General features: G+C 45.5%; 1 protein-coding gene across 1 annotated transcript in view; it reads right to left on the bottom strand.

Moving 5' to 3' along the window:
• The window catches only part of LOC8040491 (multidrug resistance-associated protein 1), a 70,756-nt gene that overhangs the window by 33,937 nt on the left and 13,143 nt on the right, over window positions 1-23,676 (bottom strand). Inside the window, exons 3-10 of the mRNA XM_029969907.4 lie at window positions 20,535-20,663; window positions 13,575-13,751; window positions 9,708-9,839; window positions 8,378-8,583; window positions 5,601-5,810; window positions 2,940-3,114; window positions 2,060-2,314; window positions 308-511 (exon numbers count right to left, since the gene is read on the bottom strand). Of these exons, the coding sequence (XP_029825767.2) occupies window positions 308-511; window positions 2,060-2,314; window positions 2,940-3,114; window positions 5,601-5,810; window positions 8,378-8,583; window positions 9,708-9,839; window positions 13,575-13,751; window positions 20,535-20,663 (1,488 nt within the window). The remainder of the gene's footprint in view (window positions 1-307; window positions 512-2,059; window positions 2,315-2,939; window positions 3,115-5,600; window positions 5,811-8,377; window positions 8,584-9,707; window positions 9,840-13,574; window positions 13,752-20,534; window positions 20,664-23,676) is intronic.

Raw genomic sequence — 23,676 nt, 5'->3', positions numbered from 1 at the left:
CCTCGATCCAGAAGACCTCGACTGCAAAGCGAGGCCGTCTATGGACACTGACAGGCTGAGAGTAGCAAGGCGTCTTTTTCGGCCTCCAGCAGGCGCTTACTACCGCCTTCACCCATGCTTTGGCTGTGCGTGCACACTCGAAGCCCGTGAGACGCCAAAGCATCACCAAAGGTAAGAAGCTCACACTGGGAGTGGGACAACTGAAACTTCTCGCCGTTCTTTCTCATCCTGTAGGTTCTTACAGTGCGCAACACACACACACGGAACTAAAGACCCAAAGCGGCCCGTATAGATGCCAGCCACCCACCAGGAAAGGGGCGCAGTTCCAAAGGAAGGAGAGCACGGACGACAGGTAGGCCATGGTGCGGAGGTTGGCCACCTCCTTCTCCCGGATGTCCTGCACCTGCTTCTCAAAGGACCTCTCCCAGGCGTACAGCTTGAGCACCTTCATGCCCCCCAGGATCTCGTTCATCAGCTTGATGCGCTCGTCCTTGTGCTTCATCTGGCGCGTCTGCAAGGTCACGGCACGAGAGATGACCACGGTGAAGACGGAGACCACAACAACGGTCGTAGCGAATTCGCAGTGGAAGGCAACCGATCCTTAAAAATTCGAGCGAGAAGGCCGAATGCAAAACAAGGCAAAATAAAAATAAATGGAAGACGTTTACGATTCCCTGTAATGCCAAATTAGAGCGCAGCTCTTGAGGAGGAGGGGGGAAGCTATGGTGAGGAGGGTATCCTCTCCTCTGTACCCTATCCTCCTCCTCCCTCCGTCCCCCTTCCTTGGTGACGTTACTCGTTACCCTCGTGACATCACTCGTGACCTTAGTGACCCTCGTGACGTTCTCGTGACCTTCGTCGAGGCCTTCACGAGTGACCTTCGCGACGTCACTTGTGACCTTCGTGACATAATTATGGGAAACGTCCCATAATGCAACGTGCAACTACGGCGATGGCGCTCAAGCCCCAAACGGGCGCCTAAAAGTTCCGCTCTAAAAAAAGAAGAAAAAAAGTCTGCTTCAGCAATTTGTAGTTCAGAAGCGCCTCATTCTGAACATTGTGAAAGATTGCCTTACAGTGCCTTCTGGTAAACTGCAGGCAGCTGGGCGTACGGCATGTTTTCACCCAGTTCCCTCCATACCCCGTTTCATACTTAGCATACAACCCTGTCAAAGCTACTGGCGCGAGCGCGTGGCTTCATTTATGGCTTCGTTTGCTCGAGAATGCGTGCAAATGATCTGCGAGATCAACGCTGTCCAAGCCGCTGGCGCATGCCTGAGCCAGCGGCTTGGACAGCATTATACACCAAGTATCATACGAAGTATAGGGTGTCCATCCCTATACAATACTACTACTAGTTCATCTTCAGTAAGCTCTTAGAAAAAAGTGTATAGTAAAAATGACCAGCAAAACCAAATGAAATATCATTTCTACTCAATTAGTATTCAAACTTTCAAACATCTTCCAATGCCTAATAATCACAGTTTGATACTGTAGAATAGGGGGTCAGTGACCTTTCTCAGCGAAACAACCTTTTCAAACTTTTTTTAATGCTCGATTTATTTTGATCGAGAGAAAGTTGATAAATCTGGCACTCTTCAAAATTTGTAATACAAGTTGCAGTTTTTTTTTTTTCTTTGATTATAGCATGTTATTTTACTCCCAACTTTGTCCTTTCTAATGTGACAAAGGGCCCGTCTTGGATTCCTTGTTTCTTCTCATAAAACGTTAGAATGCGAACGCCGATCTAATACCGAACGCCGGCGTTCTAGCAGTCTACCCTCTAATCGGCACCAATAAAGAAACAAGAAAAGCCACCAATTGGCACAGAGGTAGGACGTCGAGCTCAGGATCTTGGGGTCGTGGGTTTGATCCCCATTGTGGAGCGTGTAGGATTTTGTTCTTTCTTCTTAATCTACCACTCTTTTGTACGGATTGCCCCCTGAAGTGTTTGTTACATGTTTTGAGACGTTATTTGTGATGTCCCGTCCCACTTTACTTAGGGATCTGAGCCCCTAGACACTTTCGATGTTAAAGAAAGAGAAGAAAGCATCCGGACCTGTAGCTTCTTGGAGTAGGCGGCGAGGAAGCCATTGATGGGCACCATGAGCACCATGACGCCCACGCCGGAGAGCACGGCCACCCCTAGCAGGTCCCAGAGGAAATAGAGGGCCAGGGCGATCTGGAAGGGTGCCGACCACAGCATGTTCAGGAACACCATCAGCTCCATGAACTTCTGGGCGTCGTTCGACATCAGGTTCACTATCTCCCCCGTGGTGGACTCCTTCTTGGCCGCGTTGGACAGCACCAGGCTCTGCGGGGAAAGACAGCACGGGGAAATAAATAAACGACGAAGCAAAGAACAGACAAACTCTTGTGGCAAAGCCCACGATGGTGACACAGAATGTATTGGCATCACTTCGGGGTGGCGACACTACAAACAAACTTTGTTGTGCGTCTGAAAGGAAGCCGTGCCAAGTGTAGGACTCCAGTGGAAATGTAAAGCGAAATTTGTGTCTCTTACAGTTGCCCCCCCAGCTTTGACCCTGCCGTTTCGCGTTGCCCGTTTCTTCCGAAGTCAATGTTTGTTCTCTTCCCCCTCGCAGACTGCATCCTCCCCCTCTCCCAACACATGCGCAATTGTGCTCGCTGCTTGGCAAACAACATTTCAAACTCTCTCTTCCCGCGTGCATCCTCGGTGCAGTTCGTCCAGCGTCAGAGCAGCAACTGGAGGGACGCCAGTTCGAACCCAAGAGATGCCACACTTTTGCCGGTGCTTCTTTTATATTGAATTTCTACGCGACGCTCTTTCGGCAAAAGAATCTGCATTACAAAAATCCACTGCGGTCCAGCCATAACACATAATCTGTGCTAGGAAGTTTAAACACGCAGTGTGTACGCCAACAAACACGGGGCGAAATCCGAGATGCCAACCTCACCTTGCGGTAGATTGCAGAGATGAGGCAGGTGCGGATGCGCATGCCCACAATGTACATGCGCTGGAAGTAGGCCGACAGCAGGAGCGACTGCAGCGTGGCCGTGGCAAACATCAGCACGGCGTAGAAGATGCCCTTCCACAAGGGCTCCCCAGAACCCACAAACCCTATCATGGCCCTGCGAGGAAACGGAGGTACGGCCAAGGGTGAGACCTCGCTAAAGCACTGACTTGGTGTAACAACAACATGGCCAAGGTGAAACAGAGTTTTAGGTACTGTTATATCCCAAGTCACCGCCTACCTCCCTGCCACCTGAAATTTATTTAAAAAAAAGTGGGGTGGGCCATATCTCCGTGGGTAAGCACAAAACATATAGAAAAACCTAAAAAAACACCCATTTTCTCTGTAAGTATCTAGCATGGCTGCAGAGGAGATACATGAAACTCGAAACTCAAATCAGTTGCATTATTTTATACAAAAAATACCCATGAAAGAATGTTTTACTATAGCAAAGTCCAATACTTGCATACGCGCGATGAAAACTGTGCATACGGTGCAAACGTTTGTTCCGGGAATGCACGTTTGAACACTCTATGTTCTTTTCGTTAGTAAAAAAAAAAAAAAAAAAGGTCAACAAGAAAATGGAAAATTTAACCAGGAGCAATGAGCGAGCGATCGAATGAGCGAAAGAAGCAACGAAGAGCGATGCTGGGGAGGCAGGAAAGCCTGCGACCGCGTTGGCAAATACTTTGGCGTCGGGCCAAGTCGCGCACCTCGTCAATCTCAAGTAGCAGGCTCTTGCGCGTCTTCCTTGTTTGGTGCATCCGTGCGCGCACTCAAAATGCGGCGTGCTATCATTGCGGGTTGAGGCAGCGTTGCACCACGAACACGGAGCTTGAAATGAGACACTTTACAAGCGTCTTGCGCACGGCATTCCAGCAAATCTTTTTGCCCGTCGGCTGTCACAAGCATTGCACAATCTTACCAACCGTGGTCGCGACGTCCTGGGAGAGTGATGGGGTAATCAGGGTGACCTTATTTTGGTGGAGACTGACTTTGACCTTGCACGCCGTGGTTACATTCCAGGATATGAGGCATTCGCTGACCCCGCGACCCATGAGTAGGTTACTGTTTGTGTTTTCTTTCCAAATTTTCTTTTCTCTTAGAGCAAACTTTTTTGTAAGGAAAACAAATTTTTATTTTGTTACCTCTATCGTTTCCTTTTCGCACGCTTGAACTCAAACTTTAAGGTCGGGCAAATCGGGGAGGAAATGTGCAAATGAAGTGAAGTGTCTTTTCTTGCTTCGTTTTACTTTGTCACGGACGTCCTCCAACTGTAAGGTCTGAGGCCACGTCGTTCGGGTTGGACGAATGTTCACGGATTGCGGAGTTCATGTTGGGTATTTGTAGGGGTGGGCAATCACTCTGTATTTTCTTGGAAATCGATATTCGGCCAAAAAGTGTGGTGGGCAACAACTTGAGGTTGGGCGATGACTCTGGATAACGGTATGCTCCCAATATTTGTACAGACACCCAAGGAAGTGCGGACAAGGCACAAAAATAAACCTAAGGTGGTACTTTTCTCTGGTACAGACTGATGTAGCGAAGATACGGGTATGGTGAAGTAGTGTTAAAGTGTGTTTGCAATAGTGATAGAGGTAAAGATCTCTCTATAGTGAAAAAAGACATCCTAAAAAAAATATAAATACCTTAGTAAAAAAAAAATGTAGAGCCCTTCCCGTTTATGTGAAGATGGAGGACACGCGAAGCTGTTATCTTTACAGTGTCTAGGAAGATGCCTAGAGGACGACGTCTAGTACAACCTCAAGGACTTCTTGGATGACCTCAATGACGACGCCTAGAGGACGACGCTTAGAGGACGTCTAGGACAACCTCAAGGATGATGTCTAGGACTACTTAAAGAACGACTTCTAGGACGACCTCGAGGACGACTTCTAGGAGGACCTCGAGGACGAGCCTAGGACGACCTCAAAAAGGACGCCTAGGATGACATCAGGGGCGACATCTAGGACAACCTCAGGGACGACTTCTAGGACGACCGCGAAGACTATGTCTAGTGCGACCTTGAGATTGACGTCTAGGGCGACCCCTAGGATGACCTCTAGGACAACCTTGAGGACAACCTCTCGGACGACCTCAAGGACGACATCTAGGACGACCTCGAGGACGACTTCTAGGACGACGCCTAGAAAAATTCAGCCTTTCCACTCTGGTGAAAACCAGAGCAAAAAGGCTGGAGAGGTTGCCGCAATCTATGAGCAACGGTGGCAACCAGACAACCTGCAAGCCGGTTGTCTGGTTGCCGCGTCGCTATAGATGGCGGTAGCCGTCCGGAGTTTTGTGTCAACATTCGTTTGCCCGCGAACACGATACCGGGGAAACTAGCCTTTCACAGCTCTGCTGTAAAAGAAGAAATACGCTTGTGGTACTGATACAGAGAAGATTTCTCCCAGAAAAGCTGACCTTACCAGAGAGGTTCTACAGTAGCTATGACTAAACTATAAATTGTGAGTTACTCCAAAATTGCATTCAAGTGAGTTACAGAAATGCAACATGATTGCAGAGGCACAGCGTGGCTGGACAAAGAGCGTTCGCATTGGCTTCGGCAAATGGTAGGAGCGCGACTGCATCCGGAGACCTCACCTGAGAATCTGGGGAGACACGAACTGGAGGGTGTCGGTGCCCAGCTTCAGGACGCTGCCGGCCACGAACATGGGGCCAAAGGTCTTGGCCAGGGCACGCACTATGCTCAGCTGGGACGGCTTGGCTTTTGCCGACTTGTTGCTCGGCTCGGAGAACTTTACCTCCCCCTCGTGGTTCACGTGGTTGTGGAAGCTGGCTGCCACGTCCGTCCTGGGACGTACGCGTGCAGAACTAGCGTCAACACCACATGCCACGTCGGGCGAGATGAAACTTGAGGGCTCTTAAGCTAACGGAAAATGTGAAGAAGTCAGGGCTGGCTGAAAGACCTTGAAAAGGAGCCTCATGAAGGCCTTAACCCTTTAAGGGGGGACACTACCCGGAGAAAAAAAGATTCTTCAAAAAACATTGATTTTGAAAAATTACATATTTACATCCATCTACACTCAGAGAGTATTCCCAGAAATTTTCACTAGTTTACACTGCATAGTTAATTTTTTATAAATTATTTTCTGTCCACCAAAGCTAAAGGAAAGGTAGGGTTCAAAGCACTTTGAACACATTTTTCTCCATTCCACTTTTTTGTATAAATTCCATTTTAGTCAATCTATCGTTTGAGAATGGAAATACAGGCAAGGCTCATTCTTCACTTTTCCTGACTGAAATTTAATAAGGAATGCGCCTATGGAGTTTGTTTGTCACTTTATGGATGTCTTTTATAAAAAATGTTGACATTTTGTCGGAGACACAGAAGACCAAAAAGTTGACCAATTTCGCAGAAGAGAAAATTGATAGAAATCAATTACTTTTTACAAAAACCTTTCCATAGGCACACCCTTTAGGCATTCCGATACATACCTAGCGAATAAAAATCTTTAATATTGTGATAGTTTTCTGACGATAGATTAACTAAACAGTGTAGGGGTGTTGCTGATAGAAGCTGCCCTAATTTCCTTCCCAATTAACCGACAGACCTAAAATTTTGTTATGCACCCTCTAGCATGACCACTAGCCTACCCTGTAAATTTCATTAATTTTAAGCCAAGGGTTCAAAAATGGACCCTCCCGGGGGGTGTCTCCCCTTAAGCACCAGGCAATTTATGCAAAACATCACCAAAATGCAACTTTTTTTATTGCTCACTTTTACAGCAAATTCGCTGCTTATCTCAAACATACTTTATGGGACGGGCATAGAATATTTAAAAGCTAGATTCAAGACTGACCCAAATTTACATCATAATATGATGAAATTCATGATCATCAAGGAAAACGTTGACACCAGGCGTGACAACAAAGAGAAAACGGCGAGGTGCCAGCAGAGGATTTGTCGTATCAACCACTGTCCGTATCCGGGCCGAAGCAAAGAACTCGTCGTCGCTGACATCCGAATCCTCGGAGTTTGGACACTTTTCCGTAGAGTCATCACTCCCGTTACTATCGTCTAGCGCGAAACCATTGTAATCCGAACTAAAAAAAGCTCCTCATCAAGCAAAGGCATGCACCTCCAAAAAGAGCGACGACAATCGCCTTCGGAGAAGGCTGTCATTTTGAAAACTAATGTTGCAGGTGGAACGCAGAAATCCGCAAATAAAAGCCAAAATTGGCAAGTTTTGGTTTGTTTTTCCTAGCGGTGGCCAGCAGGACCACTGATTTCGCAACGAAAGCAGAGTGGACAAGCGTGTCTAATTGCTGGCGTTTTGTGCACGGATTTGAGTGAGCAGACAAGTGATGCTCGTCCTCGCGTTTGCAGGAAGATTGCCGTGAACAAGTCACGCTTGACTACGATTCTTGAAGGGTTAACCCAACAGCAGATGCTTAGCCAAGGGCATTGGCTTCTTGAGGGTGTGAAGAATCCAAGCTCGAACTGAGACGTCCATTACCACTCTGATGCTTCCAGGAAGTCCACTTTTGAGTCTTAAACCCGTTGTGGATCATCCTGTTCCCTAAGATATATACGGTGAAATTTTATTGTCGTAAAAATGATGATGCACCGAGTGTTGGTAGGCGACCTCATTTGTTATCTAGGATTTTTATGCGATTAATGTGTTCTTCACATTACGCCTCTCCTAGTGTGTAGCTCACCAAGGAACGACAGTATTTGTCAATAAATAAACATCAAATTAACCTGAGGACGGGGCGAGCCAAATGATGAAAGGGTCAAAAGGACCAAAGAAAGGGAGACAAACCAGAGGCTTGGTGAGCATACATTTCTCGCCCAGCAGTTGCAAGGTGTACACTTTACACTGAAGTTTGATTACCACATTATCTGGTGTACAAGTACAAAGTTTCTTTTTTCTTAAATTTTCCTTGGTGCATTTAACGCAACATAGCGACTTGTGTGATTCTCTCCATAGGTAGAAAGAACCATCACTGAGCAAACGTGCCATGCGGGTCATACTTGTCGTTTGACTAAATTGGCAAGAACATCGAAAATGGGCTCTTGCTTCCACATATACTGTGCTTACAATACACATAAGCAGCATTATCAATGCAGTTTCACTGTATTGACTGTGGAAATATACATGTGCAACTTATGCAAAGGTGTAACTTAACTACCAACTCTCTTGTGAACGTTGACAGAAGAGGGGGGTTGACTTCAACCTTTGAACATCGTATAGAGAGGCACTACAGTAAATTCACCACTGCTGCCGCCAATGCACCTTAGCGTACCGAGGAGTCTCCTGCGCCGACGAAGGTCACTTTTCCGCAGTACCAGGCGACAAAACAGAGGATCGCCGCGGCACTCTGCTCCACAAGCGGAGTCACGCAATGTCACTCACCTCTCCTTGGTGGACGCCACCCGGGAGACCTCCGTCTGCCAGTGCCGGTCGAACGTGGGCACCACCTGGTCCGTCCGGTCCTTGAAGTTGAGCGTCCAGAGGTCTGTGGGCTCCAGGGGCTTCCGGAAGCCCTGGTAGGCCAGGGAGTCGAACCACGAGAACAGCAGCCGAGACAGGAACGAGGCCCCGCTCTCCGGACACTCTTTCTGCAAGGCAAATCGCCCAACAGGACGTCCCATGTGTAGGATTCCGTGTATTCAGAGTTTCTTTTTCGTCACATTCCGAGGGTGTTTTACGAAGCTTATTTCTGGCCGAAAATTCTGAATTTATCAGACTTTATTACGGCGAAAGCCTTACTTGTCCCATTAGGCGAAAAAGCGGAGGAGTCGTGCCCGAAAGATGGTCACACCAATACGTCATCAAGAAAGCGCCTCAGAAATAGGTCAAAGTAAACGCGTCTCCACTGCCATTGGCAACACTACCGTATTTACTCGCAGAATGAACGCACTTTTTTTTCCGAAAAATCGATGCAAAGTTAGGGAGGGCGTTCATTATGCGAAGTAAAATTTTTGTGTCCGTATTTACTCGCATAATGAAGGGACCTTTTATCCTGAAAAATCTAAGTAACTTCTTATCTCTTTGCGCGCGGCGCCCAACCCGCCCAACCCCGTAACCAAACTAAGCTGTGCAAAAAAAAAAAAAAAAAAAAAACTTTTCTTTTTCTCTTAGTTCCTTGTTTGTTTGTTTGTTTTTCCGCCTTTGGCAAGCTGTTTTGTTTGCATAGGCAAAGGCTCTCCGCTTATCTTTCTTATCTCCTTGCGCGCGACGCACGTCCGAGTTGGGGGTGCGTTCATTACGCGACTGAAAAAAAAAAAAGTCGAAATTTTGAAAGCCGACTTGGGGGGTGGTGCGTTCATTACGCGAGTGCGTTCATTGTGCGAGTAAATACGGTAATTTGTCCCACGGCAAATGTTGCAAACAAGTGTTGCTTCGATAAATGCCGATACCTGAACACCAATAAACTCGTGGAGGTAGTTGCTGGGAAGCTTGTAATCACCCCATCCTATCCATCAACCTACCCCACAGCTGTGCGGGGTGCAGTAGTAAAGGATGTAATATAGAAGCTTCAACTACCCACCCTTTCTTCCCCTTTCTATGAAATCTCTATGGTTCATAGCTTTCAATGTTACGAAAGCACACCCCCTAAGAAGCACAAATAGTAGTATGACCCAAATTGGAAAAACAGAACCTTGGCCTTTGTCATGACCTGTGTGTGAGCAGTGTAAGATGCCAAAGGCACGAGGTCCCCGCTGGGGGCTCGTCGACTCACCTCTTCCGAAGATGGGGCGTGCTGCCTGTAGACCGGCTTGGTGTCTGCAAAGCAGTTGAGCAGGAACTGAACCAGGACCAGCGGGTAGTAGGCCATGTAGGTGCCAAAGAAAAACGCCTGCCCCACACGCTCCTGCGCACAATTAGCAGCCATTTTTTGCAACGCCCGGAGCCACTGGTTAAATCGCGGGGCACTGACACCTTGGTTAGAACTGCAGTTTTCTGTGCACTCCCTCCCAACAATGCAGACTCCCGTCAAACTCTTATGAACGTGAAGTGTGTTACAGGACCGTGTTCCGTCGAAGGAGCGACACATCGCATTTGATTGACACACGAGTGAAGGTCATTTAGGCAATATAGCCCCATAGGGGTTACATTGCTTGTACGACCTTTATATCGGGGTGTCACACGACGTCATTATTGCCAATGCCATGTGACATCGCGGTCAAGCGACCCCTCGACGATATGACGACACATTATGTCACAGTTCGTTCGCAACACGTTTTGTGCGTCCCAGAGTTCGTCGAATATGATAAGAAAATGCATAAATTTTACTGCCATGAAGTCATTCAATGACATCGGATGAGGCCCTAAATTCAAATAATTCTGGCAAGGAACGGGTTTACGAGATCCTTAAAGCCCCGGAAATACGAAGCACTTCAGGCACTGTATCACGAAAACCTAACTAGCCTTCCCAAAAAGGCTCAAAGTACACCTAAGTCCTTCTTATGAGTTGTGAATTCCAAAGCATGAATGTTGTTCTTGCAAGCGCTCCCGTGGAGTGACCGTGCCACGCTATCATCGGCCGTGCTGCAGCTCTAGAGCCTGCCCAAGCAGGCTAAAGGCCCCGCCGCCAGCTGATTTCTTTTACTGGCGTGCTGGCGGCACGGGCCCACAGCGCCATGGGGTGGCGCTCCTTGAAACTGACGCACGGCGGCCAATGGGAGCCTCGTTCCTTGAAACTATGAGGCTCGCCAGCCAATAGGAGCTTATCCATCAGATTTCGACTTCACTTTTGGAGAGGTGAATTTAATTTATCTGCTGTTCTTTGCGTGGCTTTTTGCGCGGCTTCAAAGCTGGGAGGCTTCAGATCGCGGGTTCACTTTGCTCTTCAGGGAGAGGGAAATTTAGCTGCCACTTGGCGCAGCTTCACAGCTGATGACGTCGGCTCTGTTAATGGCTGTCTAGGGCGGCAAAATGCCAAGTCCACCTCTACAAGGATGCAAAACAAATGATGCCGTTGTTCCCAACCGCTGTAGCCAAAGAGGTGGCCGAAAGAAATGCTGGAATGCAGATGGTACTTTTCAAGGTGACATGACTCTGGCAAGATAGCGGCGCATCGGCCAAGTGAATGTGGCACAACATCGTCTTGCCAGCATTGGGGTGGGTGAACTCATTTCCAATGCATTTCCCTCTGAACTTACAACAGAGCAAAGAGGCGGCCATATTAAAATTTTGGAACCAATGTTGCCTTTGCTGTTAGTGCTTTCCAGGCTAACAGAAAAATTTGGCTACATCACATTTTAATATGGCATCGGCTGCCTCCCATCACAAAGCCGGTGTTGTTTTTGTTCTTTTTGTTTCAATGGCGAAGAGCTGGTAAGCTGGCCACAGTGACAACCAGCGAACATCGCGATCGATACGACGACCAGCTGGAACGTTTGTCGTGTGTAGTGCGACGATGGGCGACGCATACTTACGTCAACGTGGAGTGTGCCTAGGTTGATGAAATTCTAACCATATGTCTAGTGCAGGGATTCTCAAAATTTGTGGTCTCGCGGAACCCCAGGAAGCCTCAAAAACAATCACGGAACCCCCTCCCCCCCTCTGTATTTGCCGACCGAGAAGCCACAGATGCACAATTGTAGACAATTTTGCTTGCGTTGCTTCCCCAATATCCCTGCCATATCAATCGCGATGTCAGTACAAAGTGAGATGAAGGCGCTTTGCATGGTCCTGCCGCGCAGCCTGCGGCATAAGAGGTAGGGGGGGGAGGAGAGGGGGTTGCAATTTGGGTGTTGGCAGAACCCATGAGACGAGCTCATGGAACACCTGTGTTTCCTGGAACCCAGTTTGAGAACCCCTGGTCTAGTGCTTCATCAGATGTTTGGCCGCTTGACTGCTCCGACTCAGTGGCCCTCGGAAGCAACTCTGTGAATCCTATCTAATTTGGTTTTAAAATAAGGAAAATTCCCGATACGTAATGTAAGTGTCATTTGCGGGCATTTTACCTCACTTTTAATTAAAGTGCCAACCGCCCGTGCCCGTCTTTTTTGCCACTTTTACTCTATCGCCGTGTATTGTTGAACCGGTTTTGTTTTGCAGCGCACACCACTGAATATCCCCTAGAAACTGTCGGGCATGAAGATCTTTGGGTGAACTATACCTGTGTCACGATATGATGTAGTGTTTAATGATGATCACTCGCATCTCTTAATTATTTACCAAGTTTTTACATATTTTATTATTTTTTCTGGTGTGTGATAAGAATCAATGGGAACTAAACATTGCTGGTATGAGGATTTTCGTGGCTTTCACGTTGTTGTCCTAGGAAATACTTTTGGTGAGCTTTGACTAACATACCAGTAGAAATTATTATGCGGTGTGTAAGTTTAGGTAGCGGGGGGTCTCTGTTCCAAGGGTCGTTGGACGTCTCCTCTGTACAGTACAGAGAGAAACTGACAGGGGCGGGGATCAAGTACAAGACTCCTGGGTTCCGACTACAAGCTTTGGTGCGCTGGCACCAATGCTAGTACACTCTGCCACTGGTCCCCGGACCTCCCCATAAATATATATATCGATAAACAGACGATATTTAGGATGAGCACACGCAAGTTGTTGTGCGTGATCCGCGTGATCACACGACAAGCCGAACCGAAACCAAACAGAGCAGCTAAAAAATTAGTTCAGCCAATGCATGCATTTCTCTAAACAGCTGCCGAAATGTTAGGAATATTTGCATCTCTTCTTATGCCAAGGTGTTTTTATATCCATCCGACGCATTATAAGCTAAACACACCTGATTTTCTTTGAAACTCAAATAGACAAAAAATAGTTTTTGTAGAACTAACCGAACATACAAGCAGTTTAGAGACCTAGAATTGATATGTCCATCTCCGCAACTTGCCACGACCGGTTGATCGCTCGCATAAAATTCTCATATTTAAACATATCTAAAATGTTCCTGGCCAAAAAAACTTGTTTTCTCTCAAGGCATTTCGTGCATGAAATAGAAATCATTCCTGCATCCTGGTGGCGTTGCAAGCCCGAGACGCTTGGATTTTCCCATCGCAGCAGAGAAACGCTATTCTGAAGTTCTCTTGTGTAGCGTGTGTTAATGCAAGCGCTAAATTTAGCGCTAGCGTGCGTGAAAATTCCTTACATTATTCTTATACACCCTGATAAGCACACACTTGCTAGAGATTTCGAATTATCTACTTTTTGACGAAAAAAGAGGTTTCATTTTCCTCTTTGATTTCGGGTCCGAATTTTCTTCGCACACAAACGCGAATCGTTGTGAACTGTGACGGACAATTGTTTTTTTCGTTCCAGAGCAGAACGAGAACAAAACTTTTTTTCTATGGAACGAAACCAGAACCAGGAACATTAAGTTCCGAAACCCTGCTCACAAGACATGCGGAGAATCAAGCACCGAGACCCCAAGCGTAGCTTGACCAGTGTCTCCGGACCTCCTGGGTCGTAGCACTAAGAGAGACAAAGTGCAATGGTTCACTTCCGTACCGTCGGACTTTCTGGTGACGCAGGGCCGGCACTCAATTAAAACCACTGTTTGTACCCGCCCTAACCAAAGGTGAGAAGCGTAAGAACATTCCCCACCTCCCCCAGACAAAAGTCTTCGCAAACTTACATTGGGCGGATGATACGACTCGTCGTCGTCGGCTGGGTCTGCGGCGAGGGCGTGCTTGAGGTGCGACCTGTAGGCCACAAGGCCGCACAGCAGCATCAGGAACCAGAAGAGGAAGAGCGTCCCCGATGACCGGATCCCGCGCTTCTTGCCCGCCAGCAACATCGTGGTGGCCAGCAACTGCAGTGGCACCGCATTTAAGGAAACAAATTGTTGCCGAAATTGCCACTCAGATTGTAGTTAAAATGCGATAGCATTTTGCACCGTCTCGTCCCGCGTAAACGTTCCTTCTGTTTAAGAACTGCCATGGAAATTCTAATCATATTATTTCTCATTGTCCACAAAGTCTTCTATTACGTTTAAAACCAATTAAAATAACAGTCTGATCTAACCGTCCACTTTCCGCGACCAACCGACGACCTTTGTTATAGCATTAGGGCACTTTGAAAGTTTCGCTCTTACTATATGCATATAAGCATAAAATGGGTACAAACATAACGAGACTTGGCAGCTGCATTTGCCGTTCCGAAGCCTATACACTACACCCCATTCATTGGGCGCATTACCCCCCAATGCATAATTGAATTAAATATGTAGCAAATGCGTGTCGCCTGCATCGCTGCCTACAAACCGAGCCACAGACGTGTAAGCGCATAGGGTTTGCTCATAAAGGCAGCCGGATTTAAAGTTTGATGCATTTTAATCCTGGAGATTAAGTCAGAAGACAAAGTATGTGCAGCACGTTTTGAGCTGTGTGAGGTATTCATTTAAAAGCTTTTCTGAACTCGCCGTATGTATGAGAAACGAAACTTGCCCAGCGTCGTCCAAAACCCCTAAATCGGTCAATTTTAAGACGGCTTGAAGCATGTGGGAAGCGCAGGGGTGTGCCAAAAAGTTACCACTCCTGCAAAAAAGCGCAATACCGGCGATGCAGAAACTTGAATAAGAATATTCTCCTAGTTTTTGCATCAGTGTACCTTGCGCCTCCTGCACGGGTGGTAACTTTGGTGCACTCCCGCGTTTCCCACGTGCTTCAAGTTGTCCTAAAACTAATTGACTGATTTAGGGGTTTTCGGTGATGCTCAGCAAGTTTCTAGTTAGAACCACATCTTTATTTTCACTAATTAAAAGCTAAGGCTTATTTTTTAGGTAATCAGTTGTCTAATTAGAACGTTTTTTATGGAATCCCTCATGTCTGCCACGGCTGGCAGTTTGTTTCCGAAGAGGTTTTTTTGTGGTTGTTTTTTATCAACCACCTTGCTTTCAAGGGTTCGTGAAATATCAGAAATGCACCCTTCCAAGAAGCACCCGGCCCGGGGGCAAGAGAACCCTTCTCGAGAACACTCGCTGGGTTTGAAGCTAGTCTTTCACCTACCGCTCTGCTAACCCTAACTGAGCAGGCTATTGATTTCAATAGATGCAGCCTACGTAAGTGCAATTACAGACGCTGCTGGCAGCTGAATTCTCACCTTTTCCCGCTGTACTTTTCGAGTTCCATTGTGTACATATTTTACCAAAGACACTGTGAAAGTGTTGTACCACATTTAAAACTAAAATTTTTTTTTTATTTTACGAGTTTTGATGGCGTCACTTGCTCAACTGTGTCAGTCGACAAAGTGCCTAACTGTCGAAAATAATTTGCAACAGAAGATAGCCGAAAGGCATGCATATTTCGCACGCACAAATAATGTGTTCACTGACGTACACGACGAGACTTGGACATTAAATTTAGCAAATGTTAGCATTCAAACGATATATTGTGCGTACCACACTGTGCAGTGTTATCCGAAAAAATATTTTAGAAAGATCTCGGATAACACAGCACTACAGTGCCAACGACAGTCACATCTCGACGATTGGAGGACAAAATACAAAAGAACCTCGTTTCAGGGCACGTTTTGGGGAGAGCTTCCTTTTTTCACACCAGCACTGAGGCAAAGAAACGGACACGACTGATCCACCCCAATCTGAACAGCTATTTTCGACGAAAACTGAGAAGGACTATGCGCGCATTATCTCTGGGAGGGGGGAGAAGAGTTGTCATTGTTCGCGGGCCATTCGACATCCTTCCCTTCCTTCGTTAGGCGTGACTGTTGAGCAGAAACGCTGGAGTGGCAGGCACTCGCCAGCCCTAATTCTCCCATTGGAAGATAACACAAAAAGGGTATGCAGAATGTGCAAGGAAAATAAAATAAAAGTTTAAAGAGGGGCCGGAAGACTTGGAATGCAAAACCGCAAAACATGGATGGAGAATCGTGCTCAGCAGTTTTCAGCAGTCGAAGAGAGTGGCAGAAAATATCTAGCCGATAGGGGGCACAAGAGTCGCGCCAGCTGCATCATCATCATCAACATGGCGGCAGCCTGAGAGCATTCCTTGGAAAGGTGTACACACCTTTCCTGAAACCACTCCAATTTTTCCGGCCTCTGTCTCTGCTTTACATTCACAGGAAACGAAGGAAGGGAAGAACGTTGAACGGCCTTCGAGGCGATTTTGCAAACAATGACAACTCTTCTCCCCCCTCCCAGAGGCAATCCGCATAGAGTCCTTCTCAGTCATTGCCAAAAATAGCTGTTCGGGTTGGGAATGAATCGGTCGTATCCATTCCTTTGCCTTGGTTTTGGAAAAATGATTCTCTCCCCAAAACATGCCCCACAACAAGATCCTGTACGATCGTCCCAAGATGCTGCAACTGTCGTCGACACTGTAGTGCTGCGTTATTTGAGATCTATATAAAATAAATCTTTATTGGATAATGCTGTACCATGTGGCGCATATAATATAACTATTCGAATGTTAACACTCATTAAACTTTATGTCAGAGTTCTGTCGCACACATCGGTAAACATGTTATTTGTGCGCGCGAAATGCGCGCCTTTTCGTTAGCTTCTGTTGTAAATTATTTTCAAGAGCTAAGCACTCATAAATTGACACGGCTGAGGAAGCGGTGCCATCGAAACTGATCATAAAATTAAACATTCCAGCCACATTTGTTCTGTTGCGCGCGTACGCAACAAAAATAGTTTCCAGTTTGTTTTTAGTTTCAAAGGTGGTACAACGCTTTCTCAATGACCTCGGAAAAATACATATGCCATGAAATGCAAAAAACAATGGGAAAAGGAGAAAATTTAGCCACCAGCAGTGACTGAAATTGCGCTTTCGCAGACTGTGCCTATAGATATCAACAACCCACTCAGTTAGGGTTAGCAGAGACGCCGGTAAAAGATTTAGCCTCAAACCCAGTGGGCTAAAAAAAAAATTCTCTTGTCCCTGGAGCTGAGTGTTTCTTAGAAAGGTGTATACTATGCGAGTGCTGAGAACATGAACAAGAAGTCAGCAAGGACTATCATGACAAGATTCAGCTCTATACGTCGTAGTCCTCCCGTTGTATATACCATCTCGTAATCATCATCACGAGACGTGGCACCGCGGGCCTCCGTGGTACAAGCTGTCGCCTTTCCGTGGTGCCACGGCTCTCCTGAGCCAATAAAGATTATTATTATTATTATTATTATTATTATTATATAATGACAGGCAAATTTACGGCAATTCGCACCCTATCCCCCACGACTCGTAGTGCCTAAGATAGGACATCAATAATATTATTATTACTATTCGTATCGTCGATAAATTTCAGTCAGACTTTAAGAAAGTTTACACAGAATGCACCCAAAGTTCCTGCTGCCCCATTTTGACATGTTTGCAGGCAGCTGCTCGACCCTTACATTAGGCTGCTCCTCCCTTACACTGATTACTCATCACTTATGCAGGCTTCTCATCCATTACACTGCTGTTCAACCCATACACTAAGTTGCTCATCAATTACACAGGTTGCTCATCTGTTACACTAAGTTGCTCATCTATTACACAGGTTGCTCATCTGTTACACTAAGTTGCTCAACCCCAACACCAAGTTGCTCATCCCTCACATCTGTTGATACATTACACTGCTGTCAAACCCTTACAATAAGCTGTGCAATCCTCTCAATAAGTTGTTCCTCCTTTACACTAAGTTGTGCAATCCTTACAATAAGTTGCCCCTCCCCTGCATTGAGTTGTTCAACCTTTCCATTAGGTTACTCATCGCTTACACAGGTTGCTCATTCACCGTTGTTCAAGCCACAGACTAAGTTGTCCAACCCTTATACCAAGTTGCTCATCTGTTACACTAAGTCGCTCAACACCAAGTTGCTCATCCCTTACACTTGTTGATGATACATTACACTGCTGTTTAACCCTTACAACAAGTTGTGCAATCCTTTCAATAAGTTGTTCCTCCTTTACACTAGGTTGGGCAATCCTAACAACAAGTTTCCCCTCCCCTGCATTGAGTTGCTCAACCTTTCCATTAGGTTACTCATTGTTTACACAGATTGCTCATACACTGTTGTTCAAAACTCACTCTAAGTTGTCCAACCCTTATACCAAGTTGCTCATCCCTTACACTAAGTGGCTCATCCTTCACACTATGTTGCTTATCACTTACACAGGCATCTCACCCATTACACAAAGTTGCTCATCCCTTATGTTGGGTTGCTCGTCCATTACACCATAGTTTAACCCTTATATGAAGTTGCCTATCCCATACATAACGTTGATCATCCCTTACAATAAGTTCCTCACCCTTATAAGCTGCTCATTACTCAATTCGTCCTTTACACACAGTTCCGCAGTCCTTATGTTAAGTTGTTCATCGCATACATTACATTGCTCAACCCTTACATAACTAAGTTGTACAGTAGGCTCGCAATAATTCGAACTGGGATATTTCATACTTGTGGAATGTTGTGGCCTCAAAATTCAAATTTTTTAAAAGACTTTTTTTTAATGATTTTGTTTATGTTTATTAACTTCCAAAAAATGCTTTCAGAAACTTTTATTTATAAACATGCAGGATTTATCTCGCCATAAATTATTTTCGACATGTCGGCAGCCCTCAAAGTCAGCAAGGAGCAAATTTTTTGCGTTCTTTATTTAGCGCCGCTTCATACTCGTTTAACATAGCCAGAACATCTCACCCTCATTGGAAGCGTCATTTACTCTAGGTTTAGCCTGTAGAAACTTTCTTAGTTTAAAAGTATCAATGGCCAGGAGAACCCTATACATTCAAACAAAAAAAATCCTGAAATTTTAGTAAGAGCAATCTTACTGGTTGAGACCCGAAACAGGGTTTACGATTGCTCCTGCCCGGTGATGTGATATTATGCCACCTTCAGCAACATCCTTTCACAGTATCTTCCACTTTAGATAATCTTCCTGCTTTGCTGTTCTTCCATAGCATGATTTGCCTCTTAGCTCTTGCCAGTTTATCTGCCAGGGAATACCTGCTACAAACGTTAGCTTGCCTACAAATGACAGAAACTGGTAGCTATTGCCAGGGGAACAACAGTCTTGAAGAGGAAGGTGCTAACAATGTTCCAGGCGAGTTTTGCCTACCTTGCACTCAGAAAAGAAAGAAACCTCAAGTTGAAACTTCAAATGCATTTTTCTCGGCTTCACTTTTTGGCAGGAAATGTGGTATGAAGAAATGTATTATTTGACATTTTGAAAGTGTAAAGATTTCATTCAATGGTGTCCTGGACTGAAATTTCCTAAAGAACAAGTTAAGGTACTCATGATATGAAAAAGCTAAATTCTTGCTGACAAAAACTGAAGATTATAAAACGCAGAAATTTGTTAAAATCTTTTGCTCTTTTTGGGCGTTATTGTTTTTCTCTAGAATTGCATTTTGTACAATTAATTTTTACCTTAACTTGCACTATGGGTATTCTACTTCACATTAAACCAAACATTTTGTGGATTGCAATTATCTTTTTAAATACATTTCCTAACAAAACAACTTTTTTCTGGGGCTTGTTTAGCATAGTATGTTGTAGAATTGGCCTACAAGACTGAAACTTTAGATGTCAACAATCCTAATGGAGTTCAATTCACCCTGAAAGTTTGTATCAATTTGAGGGAATGGTTCAAAAGTTGAGCCTCCCAGGCCATGTCCCCTCTTCATTCAAACAAATTTCAAAATTCTGATCATCCTGTTATGTTTTAATGTATTCATAAGCCGCTTAATACGAACAACGTTTTCGGGTAATTCATACATTTTGTCCTTGCAGCCCCGTTGAGTGCACTTCTTTCCGAGCAGCGGTGCACTGCAGGGAAGCAACAGCCGCGGAGATTGCTTTCGCGAGTGTTCCTTCTCCGCAGTGCACCGGTGCTCGGTGAGAAGCGCACTCAACAAGGCACCACGCAGAACTTTCCAAGGCAACTTTCGCGGACGTTGTGACAGGCAGCATGGCATAGGTCGAGGTCACAGCGTCTGCGCAAGTTATAAACACTGCCGCACGGTGACCTTTTTCACTTGCTCATGTGTCCCCTGCTTAATAGTACACCTAAGACAACTTCTTGGCCTGATGAACACACTTCATTCTGTTTTGAGTTATCATGTGCTGCCTAAACCGTCCATGATTAACATTTTTGAGAGATAAGCATACTAACGTTTCAGGTGAGGGATACCTGCTTATGATCAGTAGGCCTATGTAGAGGAAATCATCAAATACCTGCTTTGTTTGTGTAGCCATTCATATGGCAAATCATAATGTTATCTTGCATCATATTTAGACAAATTTCTGTTAATTCAAACGAAATTCATGGCTTCTTGGAGTTTGAGATAAAATTTCTGATAATTCTAATGGAATTCATGGCTTCTTGGAGTTTGAACTGAAGAGTCTACTGCACAACACAACCCTTAAACCAAGTCGCTCATCTACTGCATTAAGTTAATTACCATTTACACAAATTGCTCATACACAAGTTACTCATCCCCTAAATTAAGTTGCTCATCCCTTACACCAAGTTTCTCGACCTTTAAGGTAAGCTGCTTCTCCCAAACAGTAACCTGCCTGAGCAGCAGACAGTGATGAGGCAGTGCAACGAGCGTAACATGCAAAGCTGCAGAGACGGGTACTTACAAAGGTGGCCAGCTTGAGGAAGGGTGTGTAGAAGTAGACAGAGGGCAGGGCCACCCCTTCCGAAAGAGCGGCGTGGCCCGCATAGCTGAACTCAGCCAGGGAAATCAGGAACAGCGACAGCGTTATTAACTGCACGAAAAAACAGCCAGAGTCACGCCGTGCGGGATAAAAAAATTAAATCGCCTCAGTTGTGATTTGGCTCATCTTTGTTTGGAAGGAAATGGAGCATTCAAAAGCAGAAAAATAGATTGGAGTATGACCATGACCATGACCTCATGACCTTAATTGGTGGAACCCTGACCTTGCACTACAACCTTGGGGCACTCCAACAACTGCGACTATCAATATTAATTATAAGACTTGTGCATGCCCCCACCGTACGGCCTCACTTGCCAAAACATTCAAGCTAAGAGATAAGGCAGACAAGCCAGTACAGGTTCAAAATACATACCCAGAACCACAGCGTAAGGTACGTACAGGGGTGGACACTGCGCGTGTCATGGCTTCATGATACAGTCCTCCTCTCGCCCTAGTTGTCAACAGCGCCCCCAGATGGCTCCTCGATATGCGGCTAATGGCAGCCTGTCGCGAGCCCACTTTCCCATGCTTTTCTATGGGAGACACGCTCGATTTTAAAGTCACTTTTTGGGTGTGCCAAGTCATGTAGAACTTGGCACTTGCGTTATGCGTGTTGCTTAGACACTGCTTCGTCATTGACCCTAGTTTCGTGGCTCAATGGCGGCAATAAGAAGTTTATGAATGCACTGAAGCGAAGAGATCTCTGGTACAGTGTTCGAGCCAGTGTCCGTCAAGGTCAGAGCAGACACTGCGAGCAGAGAGAGTCTGGGTGCCGTGGGCATGAAACACTTTTCTAGGCTTTGGGTTTTTTTGTTTGTTTTTTCTTCGTTGCACCGTCTGGACGGCGAAGACTCTGTCGGCTGAGGCTACTTTGGTGCGCGCCAATAGGACTCTATCTGGTCGATCGCGTCGCAGCGTACGTCACGCCGCGTGTCTTCGCCTATATATATCTTCCCCAAGATTGAGGAAGCCTAAGCTAAAAAAAACATTTGCAATGACAAATCTTGTCCAGTGACCTTCATTGCAAGAAAGTCCCCCTTCCCCATTAAGCCACCTTTTTCTTTTACCAGGTATTACAGCTTCAACTAGGGTGCTTTATAAAAAATTGTAGAGCCCTTCCACTTCACACGAAGATGGAGGACCAGCAAAGCTGTTATCTATAGACCTTTTCATTTTAGTAGTTGCCTCACCGGCGAACAGAGGGCGCTGACGCACTCGGCGCCATTAGGTTGCTTCAATTTGGTTGGTTTCGGTTCCAATGTGACCGCGGCTATGCTGTTTTACGTTGTTTTTGCTTAATTTCGTGATACGACCATCTTCCTGGCAGCACACAACCAATGAAACAGTAGTACTGAGCCACTTTGATGACTACAAGGTGTATCTCAGCTTAAATTATTTTTTTTTTTTACCAACTTCTTTGATGTATCTGATTATGGTCGGTTGCGAAACGCCTGACTGATGTACAGGGAAGATTGTCATCGTGTATAGCTGTACCCGATAACACCAGTTTCCAGAAAAACAAACTAATGAAGAGAGTAACATGTGAATGTAAAGGGGGGAAGCATATTGACAGCTTGATTAACAATGTCCTGAATCGGCCAGAACAGATGAATTCGCGAGTTTACAACACACTGTTTGGTTTTCGTGGGCACCGAACTTTAGTGAACGCAAATAATTGATATAAACCAATAACATTGTATCGGCCTCTTTTTTTAATTTAGTACTCGAGCATGTTTTGACAGGCTGAGTAGGACATTTCTTATATTATCAATCCTGCTACCTGCTAAAGTACTCATAAGCAGCATTTCGTGATATTTGCCCTAGGAAATACATTTTTTTATATGAACATTTGCTTACTCAGGATATGATATAAGTGACAGACCCGTGAAATTAAATATGGCGTTTGTCTTCCGTAAAATTGGCCAAATAAAATTAAAGGGCGCAGGAGGAAAATACCTCGGAAAGTTTGGCTGAATTCTAGCGCTAGGCACCACTTCACGGACCTGTGTGAACAAATATTTATTTCTTAGAACAAACTCGCTTTATAAATTTCGGCGTAGCCAGCCACAAAAAGTAAACCTCTATTCGCCATCGACAATCCTGGACTCAAATAGCTGTTATGCAGACGGCTCTTCTTTTTTTTTTTTTTTTTTTTTTTGTGGGGGGGGGGGGGGGGCGTCAATTATTGTGAACTTTACATACTGGCAAAAAATAAAACAACGTAAGCAAAAAAAAGAGAAGCGTCGTCATTACTGCGCATGCGCGAAACCTAAACCGCGCTTTGGATTTGCAAACAGAAACAACGTTATTTCTTTGTGCACGCTATTCTGAAACCCACTACTGTTAAGTGTATGTGGCAGTTTCTTACACGGGAGGTCCCAACCTTTGTGTTAAGTAAATTAAGTGGAGGGCATTGGTTATCTAAATGTAATCAATAAATTATTTAAATGACTGTCGAAATGGGAGCGAGCGTGGTATACAATTTCTTAAACTTCATAAGTAAACCGACCAACCGAATGTCTACGTCGCAAAAAAGGGATTGAGAACCTCATACAGATGTAGGTGTGATATTATGAACAAACAAATCGCTTGATGTTGGCGTACCTTTACTTTTAGCCTCAGATAAAATACAAGTTAAACGTTCATTGTCTATCTCCTCCGCGAGTTTCCTCCCATAATCAAAAGAAACTGTTTTCAATATATTATGAATACAAAGAACGATACTTTCAGGGAACACAGATAGTCTCCTTGGGCTGACTATTCTTGACGCCTTGCCGACGTTAAATGCGCGATATAAATATACGCGCTTCTTACTGAGAATGTTCCGCCACTATTAGTAAACAAACCTCGGGAGCCGTCGAGTAGACGTATCGGACTACAGTTTCCGAAGTAAGGCAAGCACGCGCGGTGAAACGCGACGAAAAACACGAATTCAACGCATCCGCCAAGGCTCGGAGGGGAGAGCGGAGCAGCAAGTTGAAGCAACCGAATGGCTGCCGCGTCACGTGATTCCAAGATGGCAGCGCGCCCATGCGGGGGAGGATGAAAAGGTCTACATGACGTC

This window comes from Ixodes scapularis, unplaced genomic scaffold (assembly GCF_016920785.2).
Source record: "Ixodes scapularis isolate PalLabHiFi unplaced genomic scaffold, ASM1692078v2 PGA_scaffold4__175_contigs__length_147842914, whole genome shotgun sequence".
Taxonomy (NCBI): domain Eukaryota; kingdom Metazoa; phylum Arthropoda; class Arachnida; order Ixodida; family Ixodidae; genus Ixodes; species Ixodes scapularis.
The sequence above is the reverse complement of the archived record's forward strand: the minus strand, read 5'-3'. Positions and strand labels throughout refer to the sequence as shown.